The 21,254-nt window shown below is 42.2% G+C and overlaps 2 protein-coding genes across 3 annotated transcripts in view; one reads left to right on the top strand and one right to left on the bottom strand.

Annotated features, from left to right (window-relative positions):
- Positions 1-21,254, bottom strand: part of SYN3 (synapsin III) — a 208,747-nt gene that overhangs the window by 111,747 nt on the left and 75,746 nt on the right. The gene's annotated exons all lie outside the window — the stretch shown is intronic.
- The window catches only part of TIMP3 (TIMP metallopeptidase inhibitor 3), a 42,894-nt gene that overhangs the window by 15,237 nt on the left and 6,403 nt on the right, over positions 1-21,254 (top strand). Inside the window, exon 2 of the mRNA XM_076338884.1 lies at positions 15,013-15,095. Within this exon, the coding sequence (XP_076194999.1) occupies positions 15,013-15,095 (83 nt within the window). The remainder of the gene's footprint in view (positions 1-15,012; positions 15,096-21,254) is intronic.

Genomic DNA, 21,254 nt, shown 5'->3' with positions numbered 1-21,254 from the left:
CTCAATATATATGTGGACCAACAAGGAAAGATCGACTGAAGTTGTTATTGAAAGATTATTCTGCTGGTGCTTCGAGGCAGCACCACCAGGTTACACGGTAGAAAAATATGGCAGGTTTTGTTCCAAAAAGTACCCAGAGTCCTGAATGGGAGGGAAAGAATTCAAAGGAGTTTTCCAAGAGGAGCTGCTTAGCCCACCTGGACTTCCTTCTCTGGTGAAATCCATCAGAGCTCACAGCAGCCATCTTGGGCAATTAGAACCAAAATGCTGATGCATTGAAGCATGTTGCTTCCCCTCTGAATTTTGGACTATATCTCTTTATTCTATTTTTTCCTCATGAGAACATCTCCACTAGAGTTGCTGCAACAGCTGTATTGTCATAAACATACTGAAATTCAGTAATGTGGACAACCAGTGTACACTGGAATCAACAGAGCTATAATGGTTAAAATAAAAAACCCCCTCGTTCCTGTATTCCCAGAGTAATTTCCCTTGGCAAAGACCAAGCACTGAATGGAACTATACACTCATGAGCTAGCTACGTGTTTGCCTGCCAACTTAATAGCAAGAGCAAGCAGGATCTGTGTTCCTTTCACCCAGAAAAGGAAAACTACGTTTTGGTGAGATTTCACTATAATGATAGTGGTTTCAGCCCCATTTTGGTTTTAGAATGTATTGGCAGCAAAGCTACAGCTGACAAGACTGGGCAATGCCAGTCTGCTTTCTGTATAAGCAGTAATGCTTCAACTATTCAAGGTTGTATTTCTTCCCTGCCCTGTTTGGAAGGTGGCAGGGGAATCCTTACTTGCTGCATTTTCACTAAAATCCCTTACCAGAAAATGTTACTGCAAACTGTGGCAATGAGAATGTAATCTGTGGCTGGTTTGCATAGTTGGATAATTTGTTGGTTTTGTTTTTAAGCCAACTTGTGACTCTGAGGCTAGCACTGCTCCAAACCTTATTAATAGCAGTCCTGGTCATTTTAGAGGTTTTATCTTTTCATTATTATTCATACATGCTCATTTCTGGATTTGCTAATATGCACTTGCACTTCCTCAGCTTCCTTGCTTGTGGAAGGAAGCAGTGGAAGGCACAGTGTGCACCAATAGCCTGGTTTTGTTAGCTGGGGTTCTGCTTATCCCATAGAATATTAGAAGGAGAGATGAAACTATACATTGGTAAGCCACACCTCTGATTTTTCTCAGGGGAAAAAAAGCCGTGTAACTATTCTTAGTTGGTATATTAAGTGTGAAATTAAGCAGTTCCAAGGGGATGAACAACTGCTATTCAGAGGGAGTGCCTTTGTGCTTCTGTCTTCTCAGAGCTACAACAGTTCAGTGTTCTTGACTCAAAGTGTTTCCTTTGGGGTAGTGGAAAATCAGAGCTGAGCAAGGCTGCTAAAAATCCAGGCTTAGACGTGTGCCTCGTGCGCGTGTGTGTACATCTTGCAGTTCAGTGATGACCCTGATGACTTCTTGAACTTTTAATGACAATGCAGCTGTCTGTTCATCGTGCTAATTAACCCAAAAGCTGATTCCTCCCTCCCCCTCGTTATCCATTCTGTGAATGAGATGTGAAAACAAGAAGAGGACTTTTCCCGTGCCCTTAGGGCTGTCTGAGCCTAGCAGCACTGACCCTGCTTGAGTAGAACTGAAAGAGCTGCTGCGCAATGGCCCATGCTCCTTTTTAATGGGTTATTAAAATTCCACCTTCTCCCCCTCCCTCCAGTCCTGTTACAGTTTGGAGTGAAGGCACTTAGGGGAAAACAGCTGCAGGAATAACTTTCCCTCTTTTCTTTCGGAAAGGCAGAGACAGCTGTTCAGTTCCTAAGTCTAGGGATTCCACCACTACTTATTTAGGGCCTGATCCGGCTCCAGTTAAAATCGGTGGAAAGATTCCCACTGGGTTCAACAGGCAGTTGAAGGAAGCAGCTTCAGGAAGCAGCCTGCAATCAAACAATACTGCTTCAAAATGTTGGAAACAGCTAGAAAGGAAAAAGAGAGTAGGAAGGCATTTGTCACAGAGTTGACTTGCTGACTTGTCTTCGGTCTCAAAGTACAAGCACTCAGCAGGCCAATGTTTTACTTGAGGAACAGGTTAAATTAGTGTGTTTGTGGTATCCTAAGTTGATTTTTAAAGATAGCTCTAGTATGTCTACGTTCATTTACAGTCTGCAGTGTCGACAGACTTTTATTGGCACAGTGAATTAAAGGACTGATCTCTGATGTTGAATGCTTATTTTAGTTTAGATACTTTTTGAGATCATAGGGGATAATGGCTTACTTTTTGAAATTATGCCAGTTCTCAGCACCTGCAGCTCTCATTGGTATGAATTTACTTGCTGCTTCTGAAAAACGGGGGGGAAAATGGAATTTACTCTTGCTTCTGTCATTAGAGCTTGTTGTCACCTCTGATTTATACAGTGAAAGAGGAGTCTAGAAACTTGCTGGAGAGGGTCAGAATTTCTGTTCCGTAGAGAATTTTGAAATGGTGGAAATTTACTCAATCTGAAATGCGAGGGAAAATGAAAATATCAGGGTCTTCAGCATGGAATTTTCTGGAAAAAGTGATTCTGATGCATCTGAATCTAATGTTTTGAAGGGTTAATTCAAAATGTTCATTTTGAACGAACATGTCATTTCACATCAACATTTAGACTTCAAGTGCAGTTGAAGAGAAATGCTGATTCAGGATGAAAATAGGTCTCAGTTTTTCTGAGAAGAAAAATAAAAAACAATTTTGCTGAAGTTGATGCTTTCCTTAGAAATTTGTGACTTAAGTAAAACCATGTTTCCTGACAGGAAAAAGCATTTCCAGAAACATTTCTACCAGTCCTATCCCTGATGGTTTAACAGTAACAGCCTCCCCTTCTGGAAGTGCTTATTTTGGTCAGGTTACATGCTACCTCTCAAGCTGGGAGAGATTCCAGTTCATTAGTCCTCTGGGGTTTACAGTTAGCTTTTTCTGAATGCTGAGAATTCCCTTTAAAACACAAATCTACATACCCTTTGCTTGCTCCAGTCCTTGGCAATGGGCAGTTCTCCTTGGGTTTGCTGCATTAATGAACAAACAAGTTTGTGGTTGTGCTGCTGCCACTGGACTGAGACAAGGTATTTCCCCTTGTGTTTCTGTTAGTTCCCTCCCTGTCAATGTTTAAACATGCTTACACCTGTGTTCCAGGTGTGAGCTTAACTGGAGCCCTGAAAAGCTGGCTGTTGGGAGGGTGGTTCATTACTCTGCCAAAGTAGTCCTGTTACAGCAATGTCTCAGGAGACCTAGATAGGCAGGAAGCAGTCAGGCTCAGTGTATGCCCTGGAAATGATTACCCTTATCTGTAAACATTCAGCAGTGCAGTGTCCAGGGAACTTCTGCCTCCCAAAACAGTTAATGGGCCTTAGAGCATTCAGAAATAGCAATCACTGTGCCAGGGCGGCTGTGAAATGACTATCCAACCATGTCTTGTGACCTTTTGTTTTTTTTTCTAAAAAGTTAGAAGGACATCTAAGAAGTGATACCAGAATGCAGGCTGACCTCCCCCAAATAGGAACTTTATGAAAGTTTTTGGTAAGAATACTTTATGAAGCTCTCAAACTCCAGTAGCACAGATGAGCTAACTGACTGGTAGGTTCACTTTAAGTAAATCTGCATCAGATGCATGGTCTGACTTGAGAATTTCCATGTAAAAACCTCCACTAATCAGCAATACTGACTAGGAATAAAACAGTATGGGTGAGTCTTGGATTTGTATAAACATCTGTTGTGCAAAAGAAAAAAGTCAACACCTGGTGGTAGACAGGCACTGTTAACCATTCAGTGTATTCTCTGTGCTTACATAAGTCTAGCTAAGAGTCATATCTCATTAATATTTCATTGGGAGCACCAGGAGCATATGAGCGTCCAAGTAATGACATGCAACTTCTGGAAATCTGTTCTGATTCTGGCCTATTGGGCTGTTCATGAACATGAAATTTTGATGAAAAGTTTGTATGAAGGAAGTTTGGGTAATAAAAGAAGGAGGTGGTTATCCTGTTTCTCTCTCCACTGCAATTTCTATGGAACAACTTTGGCCAGTCTGTCAGTAGGACAGTCAGGGAGTTTCTGAGAAAACTGTTTGAAAAAGAAGGGTAACTGGCCAGTGTCTGCCTACCCTTTCTGCTGTCAGTGCTCTGTGTCATTGCACAGGGAAAATCCTGTGTCTTCAGAGCCAGAGGATGTATAGTGTGCAGTATTTATGTTACTCATCTAAAGAGTTGTTGCTTATAGATGTTCTTAGACTTCCAGGTCTTCTCATTACCTCTTTCATGAGATGTCTCATATCACTCTCCTTTTTTTTTTTTTTTACCTTACTCCCATAACAAATCAACACTGAGTTCTTCTGGCCTTCAATATCCCTTTGAAGGTCCAAAATGAAGGATGATGTTTTGGAACACAGTTATGACAGGGCACTACATGGGATCCTGGAAAATTCTGGATAGGAGGGCAATTCGGTCAGTGTGAGGTTTGCCCTGATACTGTCCTGACCTTGACCTGTAGTCTGGCTAGGAATTGTGGCACATGAGGCTGATTCAGGGCTCAGGGAGGTTTTCCACTTGCTTTAATGAACACTGAATCAGGATCCGAGTGCTACAACTAAGTGTTTACATGGTGCTCAGACTCCAGGGTAAAATTCTTCATGTAGCTAAGCTCAGCTACATAGTATTAATGACTGTGGTTACATAATAGACATTAATAAAATGGTCAATTAGTAAATTCCTTAAGCGTTATGATAAATCAGAACTGTGTCATGGACACGTCCAGTGTATGTGAACAGTCTGCAGAGGCTGTCAGCTTGTGAACAATTTGCAATGGCTCAAGAATGGTAGGCAAAGGTACTGGCTTCTCACAGGAGAAATTGTTTGAATGCAGGTTTAATTCCAGGGTCAGGCAGGCCTAATACTAGGTCCTGTCAGGTCCAGTGCAAATAGAAACAGCAGAGCAGCACATGTAGGCCTGATGTGGTTAAATACGTATACCTTTTTGGCATGGGCAGCTGCTTAGCCTATCAGTTTAATGCAAGTTTTCTAATGCAGGAAGGAATTGCAGGCCCACCCAGTACCCTTGAAATCTATACATGTTCCTAAAGGGTTCTTCCTCTCTAGCTCCTACGTGCAAAATTGAGTGTAAACCATGTGATCAGTGGAGTGCAGCCTCCTTGCAGAATGTTGGCACTTGTCCCAGCTGGGCGAGGTGCTGAAGCAAGGAGAGTCGTCTGAAGTAAGTTGCTGAAGCAGGGAGTGTCCTGGCCTGTGGCTTTTGATACTCCCTGATTTGAAAGGTTTACATGGGCTGTCAGAGCTGCCCTATTTCTAACGCGCAGAAGAAAACTGCTTTCAGATGTTCTCTTTAGCAGGACTTTCCTTCCTCCTCCTCATCCTGTTGGACCATGTGGATGTGAGCTCTCAGTGCATTCATGGATTGCATGGTGGGTTAAGGAAGACTAATAAATAGGCAGATTTGGCTCAAGAATTTTCTGTTGCGTCCTTGAAAAATACAGTGATGAATTTATTATGCTTGTTAACTCCAGGTATCCCACAGGGGAAATCTAGCACTAAGGAGAAAAGACATGCCAGTTCTATGTGCCTGGCTTTGCAGATGTCTCACTATTACATGAAATGCGAAGTAGCATCTACTAGGTTCAAGCCCTGGACATTCACTGTATATATGATTGAGTGCTGGGTCAGAGCATCTTTCCCCCCCTTCCTCTTGTGATGTATGCGAGCAGTCTCTTGGCTGCTTGGTGAAGATAGTGGTTTTGTTCTGAGAACCAGATACCAAGCTGCAAAACAACAGCTTGCAGAAGGAATGACCATATCCCAATTGAACAACTTATCTACAGCTTTGCAGGCTAAGGACTTTTCTTTCTCAGCAGAACTGAAACTTCCTGGGAAATTTGCGGTGAAAAAGAAAAAATGGAACTGAAGGGTGCGTCTACACTGCCTCTTCAGCCTCAAATCTCCTCACTGTGTACCCATTTTGATGTACACGTAAAAGCAACATCATTTGAATACTTGCAGCAACAGACATTGCATTTGAGGACTGTATATTACCCTTGCTTAGGATCAACAGTACTTTATTCTTTAAGCAGTGCCCATGACCTCAAGGGAGTAAGTCTGCCCCATGTGAACCAGAATGGGATTTCTGTGATTGTAGTAGGTTCTTTAAAATACCACTTGATCCATTTTAGTCACTCTAGCACTTATTCTTGCAGTTTATTATCATGATCTGTGGAAATGAAAGATCAGCCTCACTTGCAACTATATCACTAAATCACAGGCAAAGGACATGTTTTCTCATTGCAGAGGCTGCTCCCCTAACTGTACTTCTTTAGGCAATTCATCTCTCATCATATGCTCCAATTTGCTTTCCATGTTACTGCTCACTCGATGGGTTGGGAAACGATCAATGCCAGATGCACATTCCTTTCAGGCAGTAAATGTTCCTGCAGCAGTAAGCCATGTGCACCAGCTCCTTGTTTCATTAAAATCGCATGTGGTTTCCATTTGCCCCTAATTGGTCTCACTTTAGCTCTGCCATATTCTCTGAGTGGAATGCTTAGACCTGTGGATCCTACGAATAATTCCAAAGAGCTATGAGAAACCAGAGCCTTGTCTGTCTCAGCCTGTCTTCCCCTCGTCCTGTATGTACTCTGTCTAGAAGTACTTGATCTGGAAGTGAGGACTGAGTTAAATCTTATTGCACAAATCTTACGTAGACCAAAAGAAAATGGAAAAGGTGTTTTGAGCTGAGCATTGCCTGACCAGCTTGGAGTCATATGCTTGTTATTTTTATCCACTGTTGTAAGCTGGCTTTGGAAGTGCTTTTGTGTGTTGGTTTTGACAACCATCTTTCCAACACTGCTAACCTTGGCTGAAAGCAGTTCTTTCTTTTGCAGTGGTCAGTGGCACAAAATGAGGCAAAATGTACTCCGCTGAAAACATCCCTTGGAGAGAGGTGCAAGGTGCCTCTCTACTGTGCTCTGTTCATGAGACACTCCCTTCCCCTCCCTCCACTTGCATCACTTTTCCTTCCTTTACTCTGATACTTGCCTACTGCCTTTTGCTTCTAGCCTGAATTCAGTTTTCAGTAACTATTTAAAAAATATTTAAGTGGAAAGTTAAAAAAAAGCCTGCCAAAAAGGAGACCAAGAAATGGCTAGTTGGCAGGAATGACATTGGTTTCTCTTTTTCTTTTACTAGAGGTTTCTCAAAGCTGTAGGCACGCTTGTTATATAGTCTGCAGTGTCTCTGTTTGCTTACATCTGTAGCAAACCTAGAATGTTTTGTTGACACAAGCTGTGAGACTCACGTAGTGATGCGTGTAACTCTTGTGACTCAACTAGCTACACTCTGTGCCTGTTCTGGCTAATCTCTTGGGCCTACCTGGCTTCCCTGAGTTTCGTAGGGGTAATAGCTAGTAACAACAGACGTTGGGTTTTTTTTTTTTCCTTCCTTTAGCTTCTCTGTGTTTATCACAAGGTATCTCCTGAAGCTAGTCTCCCTTGTCACGAAACATACCATCTACGCATGGACCTAAAAGATTCTACTTGTAAATGGATATAAATGCATTTTCTTCCTCCTCCTTTCTGTCTTTCCTCCATCCCCCAAACAGACTATCTGTATGATGGGAAAGCAAGGGAACTAACACCAGGATTTAGATGCAGGGGCAGTGGGGGGCAGCTGAAGAGTCTTCAACAAAATTGCATATAGGAACCTGAATGAAATGTCTAGAAGAGAATTTGCAGTTTCTTATCTAACAGAGACCTCTCCTTTCTCTCCGATTCTCATGTATTTCAAAGGGAGCTTGGGCTTCCATGGGGTGAGATGCACCGTATGGGGAGGGAGAAAAATGCTTGCTGCTGCTGCCATCAGAAGAATTGTATCCAGTTAATAAGCTACAGGTGAAATGCCAAGCACAAACTAAGTTCTACTTGTTTTATGCAACCTTGCATCTTTAATTTGTGGTCTTGTTGGGAGGATTAACTTTCTCCCAAATAAAGCCCTTCTAGAGCTGTTTATACTTTTTGAAGTGATGAGAGCTCTGATGCAATCATAGTGTTGTATGAAAGAGTTGTATCACTCCTTATTTTGCAGTGCTGGAAATCAAGCAGTACAGTGTGTTGTTCAAACAGGCTCTCAGTGGCAAGGAAATCTGCAGGGGTGGGAAACCAGGTTAATATTTAGCAACTGCAGTTGTGATCAGTTGTTTTAGACAGAGCTTGGGTCTGGGTGAGGCTATTTAATTGCCTTCCACTTTTTTGAGTGGCCTTCAAACAGCTTTGCTATGCCACAGACAGGGAAAGGTTTTTGGATTTGTAAAACAAAGGCCAAAAGTAAATGTCATAGTTCTGATTAGCAAATGGGAAGGAAAGTTATCTGGGTGTCTTGCTTTCCTGTTTTTATTTAGACTTTCATTGTTAGTCAAACTGTTCCAACACGCTTGCTGAAGTAAGCACAAGTCCTTTCCAGTGTGGCATTTATGTGGCAACTGTCTGTCTGGTAGAGGTGATTGGTGTCAAGAAGGTGGTGGTCTTTCTCAGTCAGTGTTCCTCAGAGTGCATTGAAAAGGCAAGAGGTCAAGATTTGGACTGTCAGTAATGGGAGCTAGTTTGTTGGTGGGGGGTATGAGAGGAAGGCAGCCAGCAGCCAACTCTTACTTCACTACCTTTTCTTGCTTTCTTGATGGGGTTCTCTGGTGATGCTGTGTAGCAGCACAGCTGGATATCGCTTCTTCCAAGACAACGCAAAAGAGGTTTGCTTTGCTCTTGTGGCTTTGGCTGGAGGTCGTGATGGAATGAGGCAAGAGAAAGCTCCTCTATTGTATTTTTTCATCATGCTTTGCAAGAAGCCTTCAAATTCAATACTCTAATTTATAAAAGAATTCTATTTTGGTTATGTAGGAGGAGGTGACTTTCAGTACAGACAGATCATCAGACAGACTGGAGACTTATATCTGTTTTTTTCCCTCATGAATCCCCTGCTGTCATCAGCATTTGCCTCTCCATTCTTCTTTGCTGTGGAAGTGGAGGAATGGGTGAGAGGCTGCTTTTCTTGTGCCCCTTCCAAAGCAGGCCCCACCCACTTATTTCTCATACAAGCCTACAGCCACCAGGCAATTTAATGGAGCTTCCCAAGAGGCTGCATATAGCTGGGCCAGACTTCCAGTCCAAAGGACACAATCCACTTGTAGTTATGGTCCTCCGTTATTAGGGAGGCCAAGTGTGTTGGTAATAATTGCTCACAGATCAGCCAGGGGGGTGGGAAAAGGAATGCAGCTCATGAGAGAGAGTGTGAGCAAGGCAGACACAGCAATTCTGTCTTTTTAGCAGCACCATCAGCACCAATGCTAGAAAATCTATGTGTAAAAGCATCCTGCCTTGACCAGGTTAGCAGACACCCCCATAAATGCCGGAATAAACTGATACCTCAGTAGTGTGCTAGGTATGCTCAAGAGTCTTAAACATACCAGCTGTGTTAGCCCTGTGTGATATGAGCCCTCCAGCATGTACCAGCACAGTAAGGAGTTTTTGTGAGACAGGCTGAATGAGGGAGCTGCTAGTAAAGCTGGTAAAAAGTTCTCAGTAAATTGCTCTTGGAAGTGAGCCCTTGTATAGTCTTTGGATGAATAAAATGGCAACCATCCTCCTTGGCATGTCCTGTGTCTAGTGTTACGGTAGCGTTTCCAAGTGCACCGTTCTGTTGGGGGTTGTTTTTGCTGTCCAGTTCCTGGTGTAGTCAGTGGCCGCAGGATAGAGGGAGCCTTTCTTCAGCCTCCTGGTCATGTTGCTGCTCCCCATATATTTTATTTTGCCACTATTTGGATGTCAAAGAATGGACTGGGAGAATAACTTGTCCCCTGTATCTCCATTAGTAAACAAAATCCTCCACATCTTTCACTTACTTAAAGGCAGTGAGCATGCGTCTCAGCCAAATCTCTCAATTAAAAATACCCATATTGCACAGCAATAAAATAAATCCTTGAAACAATAATGAGAAGTGTAACATTTGTTATTCTCCTGAGCCATTCATGAAAATTGGTCACAATGGAAATGAGTTTGGAGCAAATCGTGGTCTCTACAGGGTGTGTGCCTCCACTTAAGATACTGTTCATGGATGACAATCAGCCCACTTGCATGAAAGATCTGGTTCTCATGGTGCAGTTGGGCATGCAATTGGGATTCGTGGTGGTAGGTTGTGCATGTACCACTGCCCTCTCGTTAACGTAAGGTGAGATTTGTGATAGTGTCACCATCTAGTGGCTGGCCCCGATAAAGGACACAGGCTTGATTGAACTAAGACAGTTGATGCCTTTGCTTTTCAGTTGGGAAAAAGAGCTACTACACATGTAATAGCTAGCGTGTGCCTAGATGAAATGACTTGGTAATTACAAGTCTTTTCACCACGTTGTTTCCTCAGCTTGGCAAATGCTTGTCTTAATCTCACATGTCCACTTTCCTCACATCGGTCATTGCCTGTTTGTCTACTCCTTGCCTCATGAAAAGAATGCCCTCTGCTATCTCAGCTGTAAAGCCAGTGTCCCCTTCTGCTTCATATCTTACCTTTAGGCCTATTCTTCCTATGAGTCCTTGAGAAAATGGCCACAGAGTAAGGGATGAAGTTAGAGTACTTTAGTTAGATATGTGTGCATTTGGGCAAATAAAAGTGCATAGGGCCTTTTTCTCCTATGCCCATTCTGATTTGTTTGCCTTTTATAAGACCTCATCCAGTGATATTTGGAAAAAGATGTGATTTCTGTGTGTATTTGTGTGTACACATTCACATGCAGACAGTTTGTACCACGCTAGAGATGCCAGTGAAATAGAAACCATTAGCTGCTTGCGCTATACTAGTCCTCTGGTAAATCTGAGCCATCTCTGTTTTCCTAAGCACTAATCTAGTTTACATAAAAAAAAAAAAGGCAAGGGAAAAGAGATAAATACATTAATCATTTGTGATACATTGAGGATTCAAGAGATACATCTAACAAACACAGCAGGTTGTTATTTTCTTAGTAATTTTTTTTAGAATATCAACTAAATATCTGGTTTTCTTTCTCTCTGTTCTCTCCCTCATTTTTTTAACCATGTCAAATGTTGAGAAGAAGTGCATATGTTTCTCCTCTTTGAATCACGGTATGGCTGCCATGCTTATCTTATCAAGATTTATATCCTCATCTAATTTAACTTTTCATAAATAATTACAAATCACTCATGAGACCTTGCCAACTGCTGCAGTCCCACAAAGTGACCCGACCTGAAACCCCAAAGTACTGAGAAACATTCATCTCGGAGTATTTTCATAGGCAGGACTTCAAAGGAATTGTGGTTTAAAAATATGCAGCTATTTTGGTGACCACTTGTGTGGGATAAAGTTTCCCATCAGTAATAGCAGGACTGTAATATAGCTTCAGGGAGAAGGAAGGAGTTCAGGGTAGCAGTCACAGCACCTTTTGCCTCATTCTGCTCAAGCAGTAGGAGTCCCCAGAAGTAAACAGTTGACTTTGTTAATGTAACACGGACTGAATTTGCAGCAGAAATACTGTAGGTTTCTGATGCTTTGCGGAGGGTGAAAACTTCCTCTGGCAAGTATGCATGGCCCCTGCTAAGTTAGGAATAATGTTCTTTATCTTCTGACTGGGTGTGAAGAGTGGTCCAGCAGTATCACTGGTGAGAGGTGGTTTGGAGGAGCAAAGACAGGAACTGGGAAACATTTGGCTGCAGATCTGCAGCTTGGAGCTCTGTTCTGGGCAAATTTGCAAGTGGCTCTCATGCGTGGAGGCTTAGGGTGATGAAGCTGGACATGCAAGAGCAAACTGGGCAGTCCTGTCCATCCGGCATTTCTCTCCAGTTACCCAGACGCATCTAATCCCCAGGGGGTGGGAATTTAGCCTCACAAAATACAGGGGGTAGACTTAAGTTGGAGTATCCTCTGCTCCTTGGCTAACAGCTTGACTTTTCCTTTAGTATGGGAAAAATGAGGCAGGGTGGGTTCTTCGTTCATTCCTAGCTTTTTGGTAAAGGAAGGAACTTACCTAGAAAAGTTACTATTTGGGTGATAAAGGCAACTTCTCTGAGATACAGAGGGCTTTGACCCATTTGCAAAAGGCTTGAAGTGACGGCCCACACTAAGGTTTTTCATGGTTTTTACTAGGTGAATTTGCTAGGACGGTTGTTCTTCTCTAACTTCATTGGGGAACAATAATAAGAAAATACAGATCCTTCCACCTGCTTGCAAGGGTAGCATTAGTTGAAATTGGGATGCTGTTACATGCCAGTGTAGATGTGCATTTCAAATCTTTGGTCCTGTGGTGAAGCTGTTGATTAGTCCATAAATCAAAGTTGGTTTCTTTCTGAAGTGGCTGTGCTACTCTAACTAGAAGTTAAAGGGCTGCCAACCTAGCAGTGAAGTACATGAAGAAAATGGGTTTTTAGATACTTTCTCAGCAATTGGGAATGTGACTGTCATCTTTTATGCTAACCGTGTTCTGGTTTGGAAACCCTAGAGTTTTGCAACATTGCCTTTAGTATATTTCTTATCATTGTCAATAAGAGATAAGATTTCATTGTTGATTTCAGATGTGTTGGGCAAACACCAGGTTTTTTAATTTCAGTGTGTCAGATATGCAATAGATTAAGATAAGACTTTTGACGCCCTTTGCTATAGACTCCAGTGTTAGTGAAGTGCCCTAGAATTCACAAAGCCGAAAAGAAATTGTGTTCTTTCTCATTGACCCTTAGGCAGTCTGGTTTTTGTAGCTTCACTGGTGGTGGTGGTAGTTTGGGGCAACAAATGGAAGAACTTAGTTCTTTAAAGGTATTTGTAGTCCTCAAGGACATGCTTCAGTATAGCTACTACATTTTGAAGAAGGGAGTAAATCGAAGTCTGAACAACTTGTTAAATAGAAGAATCAATAAAATTGTACTGACTTTTACTGCCGTTGGATAATAGAAGTTTGAAAAAAAATTAAGAATGAAGTTTTACACTCAATGAATGAAGGTTTTGTTGGTCTTTTGAATCAAAGCCAGCAGGACTGTCTTACCTAGTTTAAAATTTATTTGACAAGTCTGGCTGAAGCACAGGATATAAATCAGAGCAGAGTGAGTTTGTCTTCATTTCACACCATTCTCATGGAACAAAGTTGCAGGAACTGGTGTGTATAACCAGACCTGTCTCTTCCTTTAAATCTGTTCTTCAGACTATTCAGAAAGCTGGGACAGCTTTTTGCCTCATTAATAACTCGTTAGGTTTTCCTGCTTGCAAAGGAGTACCTCCACCTCTTTGTCACCCTTCCATGCCTTCCTGCTTTTTAATGAATTGTTTTCTGTGATGCATTAATATGATACATGCAGCAAAACACAGATTAAATGCTGCAAAAGGTTGCTGTGAAAGCAGTACCTCTGTCCTGTGCAGGGAGTTATGGTCAGGACCTTCATAGGCTCAGAGGAAATGATGCATGTGGTCCTTTATAGTTGCTGGATTTCAGTAGTCTGGAACCATTGGGCCATATATTCAGCAGAGGTGTGTTGTTAGCAATGGTGTACTGATACAAGCTTTTTGCAGAAGTATCTGATATCTCTTCTTCCTCAAAAAAGGGGTTTCTGGGGGATTTATATAAAACTGCTACGTTGTCAGTTGTGTTACGAGTATGTTGCATTCTTTGGATTATTCTACTGGAAATATTTTCATAGCCCTTGTAATGAGAAGCTCGATGAATAAGATTTTAGGTAAGATTTGCATGATTATATTGTAGTTTCGATGTTTCTCTTGATTGATGGAATTTTGAGTTCCTTGTTTAATTTTTTGTCCTGATGTTTGTATGAGTGGCGTTTGGGGTACAGGGTTTTCTAACAGTGATCCTTATTCTTTCCAGGATTGGTCTTCTCCAATCTCATTTTCTGCAGCTCCTGTAAAAATTAAGCCACTTCTGGTGCTTGTATAATACGATAACGATTGTTCTAGGGGAGCGGACTTTAGCTGAATAATGCCTGCCCTGTCACTAAGCCTTGCTCCTCTGCTGAGATGAGCAGGTGATTGCAAAACTTATTCAAAGAGGATTGATGGAACAGCAGGTTTTTTTTGTGGAATGCCCCAAAAATAGATGAGCAGGAGAACTCTTCATTAAGCACTGACTGTAAACTACCCACTAGATCCATCTGAGGGACCTCAAAAACCTTATCTATGATGGCTTGGACTCAGTTGGCATTGCTGTGGTGTCTGTGGTACAATGGAGGTATCGGTGTCAGGCTGGATGCTGCGTACATGCGCGCACACACACTGCCCCTTAGTATCCATGAAGAAATGAAGTGCCGTGTACGTGAGGTCTGATGGGTCAGCTTTAGTTTGTCTTCCAGGTGGCTTCTGGCTGGCCTGGCAGCTTTCACTGTGGGCTTGATGGTTGCTGAACAATCTGTTTTTGCACAGTAGCCATTTGTTCAAGGGAGCCATTTGTTGGGAGTTTTGTGGTATCTGAAAGGTGGCAGCTGTAGTGAAGTCCCCAGATATGGGATATTCCAGTGTGCTGTGCTGTACTGTTATGGTTATTGGGAAACAGAAGCTGCATTGGGCACCCAAAGAACAATTTAAAAGTAGTATCTTGTTGAACATCATTCCGTATGTTAAGAGTTAAGACATTAAATGTGAACTTCATCCCAGTGGCTTGGTGCAAAGATTTTAACCTGTCTTGGTCCCAGCTATAGTCTGCTTTGCAGATTTCAGTGAGATTTCAACATAAATAATGCTTGTTCTTATTCCTCACACAGAACTGGATTTCCTCTAAATAAATACTTGCTTTGGCATCCCATTTTACATGCCTTTGTTGTGTGTGAAATTTAGAATAAATTGAGAGGAAGGTTGGCCTGGAGTTTTGTTTTATTTTACAGAACAATTTATCTAAGTGGCTTTTTTGAAGTGGAGGGTCTAGCCTAAGTGTTGTGTAAAGTTGTTTATAATTTGTTTTATTTTTCCTCTCTTATGACAGTGATCCGAGCTAAAGTTGTGGGGAAGAAGCTCATGAAAGATGGACCGTTTGGAACGATGCGATACACAGTCAAGCAGATGAAGGTATGTTTGCAGACATTTCACATAGGCTTGTAGATATGATAATGATTCTAATTAACATGTAATAACAAACAGAGTTTGCATACTTAAAATAGCAGCACCTCAACTTTTCGTATTGGTCAGCCAGAATGGAAGGTAACCAGCAATTGGTAGAAATTTGCCTAGAGAGGGGAAAGGAACAGGAAGAGGTCATTCCTGACATACAATGCTAAATACCTGAATTCTTCCTTTATTTTAAAAATTTCTGGTAGTATAAGGTGCCAGATGGGCTGCTTTAGATACTGGAGTCCTGCTTGTGTTCAACATACACAGTATTAGACTGTGGAAATGCAAGCCTTTCCACGCAGCGCTTTCATTAAATTCAAGATGTGGTGATGGTAGGGGGTCTGCCAGCCTTGGGAGACTGGTCTTTCATCTCTTCTTCCCTTGCATTCTTTGTGACCACCAGTTAGAATAAGGGCATTTTTTTCCATGTACAGAACAAATGAAACTCGTATAGTGAAGTCTTTATATAAAGCTAAACCACACACTGTAGCTTTCAAATATCATCAGCTCAGAAGAGCTATAAAGTATTGGCTCCGAGGTGAAAAGAGGTAGATCTCCTACACCAGTGGCTTGGTTTCTCGACTTCCTCTCTTCAGAGCTCTAATTCTTTGCTGCACAAACTGCAGTCAACCTGCTGCTTTGGACCTAGCTTTTTTCCTTAAACTGACCCCTTGTTATGTAATGCTAAAAATCAGCCCTAGATTGTTTTTCTTGGCTATGCCATTCCAGTCATAAGACTGGTTTATGTCTTAAAAAAAAAAAAAAAAAAAAGGGAATGGAAAAGCTTGGCAGAGACTGCAGAAATCTGAAACATATTAGACAAAGTAAAGGTTCAGAAAAAAACAGTCACTTGCCTGCCTCGTAACAGTAACTCTCTTTATAAGGCAGTTTATAGCTAAGCACGAAAGCTGGGAGGAGGAGACGCAAAGCCTGTTTCATAAGCTGTCGCAAAACCACACACGTAGCCAAATCTGGTCCTGGCATGGCTCTTCCACTAGAGTGGAATGCTTGCACTTTGAGTAAGAGGGTGTGAGGTGCTGGGCTTACTAATTTCCTTCATCTTAAAAATTTCTTTTTGAGATTCAAAAGGAAATGTATATATTTGTTAATTAACTTGTATTTGTAAAAAAGGCACCTGGCTATGTTGGCAACAGTAAGACAATGCTGCCACACCTTTTTTTTTTTTTTTTTTTTTGGATGGCCGGCCCTAGCCTCATCAGGCTTGCAGCACTTTGTGTAGTTCTTGTCCAGCTTTGTCAATCTCCAGCTCAGTCAGTGTACCCCACTTCACGAAACTACTCAATGTCTGCATGCTGCAGTGGCTTCATTGACTCTTTTTTTTTTTTTTTTTTCTGATTTTGTCCATGTCTGTCCAGGACCCCTACTTTTTGTCCTTCTCAGTTCCAAGAGTTTGGTGCTTCCTTTCTAACATATGACCATGAACAGGGTCCAGTGGTGATCTAGAATAACAGTAGTCCTCAAAATGAATTATTACCCTTTAGCAACCATAACGTTAGCCTCTCTCCTAACTAATGATACAGCCTGCCCTGTTGTCAGCCAGTGAGCTGCAGTGTCAGAGATCTCTGGAACAGCCTTAAGCATTCCTCCTCTGACCTGGGAGTTTGCAGTAGTGTCCCTGCTATGAATAGAAAAGGCTTCTATGTGTCTGCTGGCATGGGGAGGAGCATAAGCCCAGGCAAGGCGAGCTTGTTGAGTGGAGCAGCAGCCACTCTACCATCATGACTGACACCATCATGTCAATCTTTAAATAAAACTCCTGAGCCTGTCCTGGCTGTTTTCATTGGGTTATTCTGCAGTACAGGGCCAGGGTGTTTACAGCAGATACTACAGTAATCTGCAATGTCCTCGTGCTGAGACCACAAGAGAAAAATTGCCTTTTTGCAGGAGCAGTTCCACAGTGTTTTGTTAGGAAGCTATGCGTCCAACAAAAGCAAGAGTGATTTTGAAGGGGAGATGGTGTGTTGGTCAAACTGCCTCTATGCCTGCTACATAGATGGTGGGCTGGTGAGATGTTGCATTGCACATTTAACTGTGACCTTTGGCAGGAAGGAACCTGAAGCAGTCAAAGTGCTCAGTAGAGCTGGAATGTCCGGAGGACATAGTTCTTGGTAAACAAACAAACCAAGTGTCTTCTTTGAAACCCTGCTGTCTTTCTGCTGAGCTTAAGAGACTTCAGTATAAAGAGGGATTCAGCTCCATGCAGTGAGGGAGCTCAGAGTGGTGCGGCAAATCTCTCCCTTGCTTGCTCCAATGAAAGCTGACTGTCCTCCTGCTGAAAAGAAAACTAAGGAGGCCTATGGCTCTGTACAGCTGCATGGGAACAACTCTGAAGATAAAATTAACGTCAGTGTTTTTTGGCCACCTATAAACCCATCTGCACCTGCAGATGAAAAATAAACAAGTCATTTAGTCTATCAGTGTGTACTGAATTGCCTGTGAAAAGGATTGAGAGCCTTAAAAGGCAACAAACAATCTTTGTATTACTTTCATGGGTTCCTTGGAGTTTGCTGCGGCTGATTCTTGCTCTCACTAACACTCCTGAACTCGTTGCTGAATTTCATGACTAAACCAGCTTGGGGCCTGGACTGGAGCACAAGGTCAGCCCACAAGCACAGAACAGTGCCAGGTTTTCTAGCATTCAGGTTTGTTGTCTGAAAAGGCCTTGTGCTTTTTCAAGCACCCTCTGCCTTCCCCCACTGCTTTCTCAAATAATTTAAGAATATTTCAAGATCACATGTCAAAAATCTGCACAGGACTGATCTAACCCCTCCATGTTCTGTGATGCTGCAGTACATTCTGAGAATGGCCCAAACCTATTTCAGGAAACTGCAAAGGAAACAAGGAGATAAGATATTTCTGCTCCCGGTACACAAACAGTCCTGGTTGACCATGGCAGCACTCTGCACAGGCTGCCAGAAGCAAGGAGGCTTTCCTTGGTTTGTTGCTAATCTGTAAAGTGAGTCTAAGGGATGAAACCTGATAGTCCCAAGAGGAAAGAAGTGGGGTGGGATTAATTTAGTTTAATTTTAGACAGACTAAAATGAGGTGTTGAGTCTTTCCTGCTCTCTTGATTGTCAGTGGAGAGAGACAGGAACCACCAAAGCGTAATTCAGCCCACCAGTTGTAGACAGCTATTTTAGGATGGGCTGAGTTGTTCTGGAGGTGCCCGTCCTTGGTGTTTGACTAGAGAGGATGCCTAATTCATATGAAGCGCCTAAATTTTAGGTAGCTGAAGGTTAGGCAAGATGACTCCAAGCCTTGTTATCTACTGTGACCTCACATGGGAGGGATAGAGGGAGGAACATTGTATTACAGGGTGAAGTTAATCATGCAGCAGGAACCACCACAGGATTTGCATGTGCATTTCTGAGGCAGTATGGGGGCTGCTAAGGGGAATGCTGACACAGCTGGAAATAGAGCAGCACTAGCAGGCACCACCATGTGACGCTTGCTAATACTTTGTTCCCTGTCATTACGCTTCCGAAAATATACATTTGTGGCGACAGGAGGACTCCGAGGGTAGCAGTTAGGAGAGAGGCTAGCTTTATGGTTGGTTTTCTTCTGACTGGTCTAGTAGCACTTCCAGGATATTTTGTGTACCCAAAAATAATGCTTAAGATATTCTTTTATTTGTTTTGAAAGAGGGCATCTGTAGAAGATTCCCCCTTGCCAAATTTTCTTTTTACTCACCTGAGAACCAAGGTCATGGTGAATTTTCTTTAGTCATCAGAGGATGAGGCAGGCCCTGTCTGCCCCCAACACTGGGTCAATTAGCGTGACAGTTGCTAGCATTGATGAGGGTCACTGAGGGGTGAGATAAAGTGCTTTTTGAGAAGCTGAGCATGCTTCCTTCAGCAACCCTGATGGTGTTGTTCCTGATGGTAATGTGAACAGGAAATTAGGTCCAGGAGTCAAAAAACAAACCCCAGTTCAGCATCACTAGTTACTTCATAGGCAGTCATGTTGAGCTTGATGGTGCAGAAGATGCGAGGAGTGACGACTGTAAGGGTCCTGTAGGAAGGGCCTGAGCAACTTCTCAGAGGAATGATTAGTCTAGCTTGTAGTCCTTTCTGCAAGGGGGAGAATGGGCTCAAAGTGTGCCTGTGCACATGTAGATTTTATAGCACAGGTATTTAATTAGCCCAATACTACTTGGAGCTTAGCACTCTGAGTGACAGATCACTTGTACTGCACATGCACAGCATACAGCTCTCTGCAGTGTAGATAATGCACTGCCTGGAGAGACTGGGCAGCCCCAGATGTTATCTTAGCTAGTCTTATCTGCTTAGATACTGTTATCATAGCTTCTTGGTGTGTCGCCCACTAGAATGGGGTCTGAACACATGATCTTTATTCTCTGTGCCTTTCCTCACAGTACCCTTGTGAAGCAAGGCAGAGCTGTTCTACAGAGAAGGAACAAAAGTGTACTGAGGGCTAAATAACTCATCTAGGACAGACAGGATGCTTGTGCCAGAACCTAGATCTCCAACTATCTTGAGCATAATTGGAAAATCTGAGTAGATCATTCCACACCAAGAAAATTACAGGGATAAAGCAGAGATTGGGCAAGGTTCAGTTCTTCCATATTCATTGAAAGACTTTGCACACTTAGGGACACAATGGTGTCTTCCAAACATGATCTGTAAGCTTTTGTTGATACAGTATGATTAATTTAAAAAAATGCTTTCCTTGCATATTTGCTGGGTGTGGAAGGAAGGCTGGAAAATGCAAACCCTTTAGCATGTCTTTTACTGTACACAGCAGTGCTGTTACTGAGTTATGATACTGTTATAAGCTTATGCTGATTGGGGTAATATAAGGAGAAGAAAAAAAACCCGGCAGACATTCCGTGGATGCCCAGAAGATAGTTTGACCTCTCAGCATAGCAGAATTAGTAGTAGTTTTTTGGTTTTCTATATGCAGTATCTGGGCCTACCATAAAATCCGTTAAATCAACAGACATCCTTTCACTGACTTCATAGAGGTATGAATCAGGCCGCTAGCACCAGAAAGAATAGCACAGATGAATTCTGTAGAAGAAAAAGGGTTGTTGTTTGTAAAGGAGGGGAGGGAATAGTGAAAGATGAACAAATGGGGACATGTATCCTGGGATAATAGTGGACTTCAAGAAATAGAAAACAGCATGGAGGAAAATGCCACCGCTCAGGTGACACAGCAGCAAGGATCTATATCTCTGGGATTGTTTGGGATTTTTTTTCCTCTTTTGCCTCACTTTAATATTTACAGTTAAACTGAATGTGAATGTGCTCTCTATCAATAAAGCTGACAGGGGAAGGGATAGGCTGGGAAATGCTTTGAAACTGTGATTCTGTCTGACTCCTATTGTTTAACTTTTAAACATTGGCCATTCATACAGTTGGTGGGGAAGAAAGAGAGACAATACTTTGAAAAGATAACCAAATTTTAAAGATGAAATTTGGAGGAAAATCATCCTCAATTAATGTTTCAAAATTAGGATACGTTTTATTTGGTCCAATGTACACATGCAGTGGTTGTTTCATTGCTATGCACAGACTTCATTATGCTACTAACAGGCGTGCATGAGTTTCCCTAAATTGCAGCGGTGTAAGGTCAGGTCAGATAGGGACACATGCTAATTTCTGACTGAATCCGACTACCAGTATATCTGTGGGTTCCTATTTCAATTAAACTGAACTCTATGTTGGCTTCCACTTAAGAAAGATTACGAAAAAGGAGATGGGGTAGAATTCTATTTCTGCATTCATTTAGTTAGAGAAACATTAAATCCTTGCTGAGGTCAGCAGGAGTTGCGTATGCTAGGCTTTTGAGGAGGAAGTGTCTGGCTTGATGACTTAGATCGAGCGCCAAAGGTTTGAAACTCTTAGAGCAGCAACACTGGAAAATAGGGTCATTGTTTAAAAGAAAAATCCCTTAGTTCGGAAGAAATTGTTTAGATCACATGAAGGAGAAAGATTCCAAACTTGAAGTAATTTAATTTCTCCCTAATTATGAGCTATACAAAGAAAAAAATTCTTCAGGATGTTGGCAGAGCTTCGAATGTTGGCGCTTTGCTCACTCAGTGCCGCTGGAACTAATTCGAGTGGGGAAAAGTGG

Source organism: Aptenodytes patagonicus, chromosome 1, assembly GCF_965638725.1.
Source record: "Aptenodytes patagonicus chromosome 1, bAptPat1.pri.cur, whole genome shotgun sequence".
In the NCBI taxonomy this organism is placed as follows: Eukaryota; Metazoa; Chordata; class Aves; order Sphenisciformes; family Spheniscidae; genus Aptenodytes; species Aptenodytes patagonicus.
Note: the sequence above shows the minus strand (reverse complement) of the source record. Positions and strands in the feature narration are given on the sequence as shown.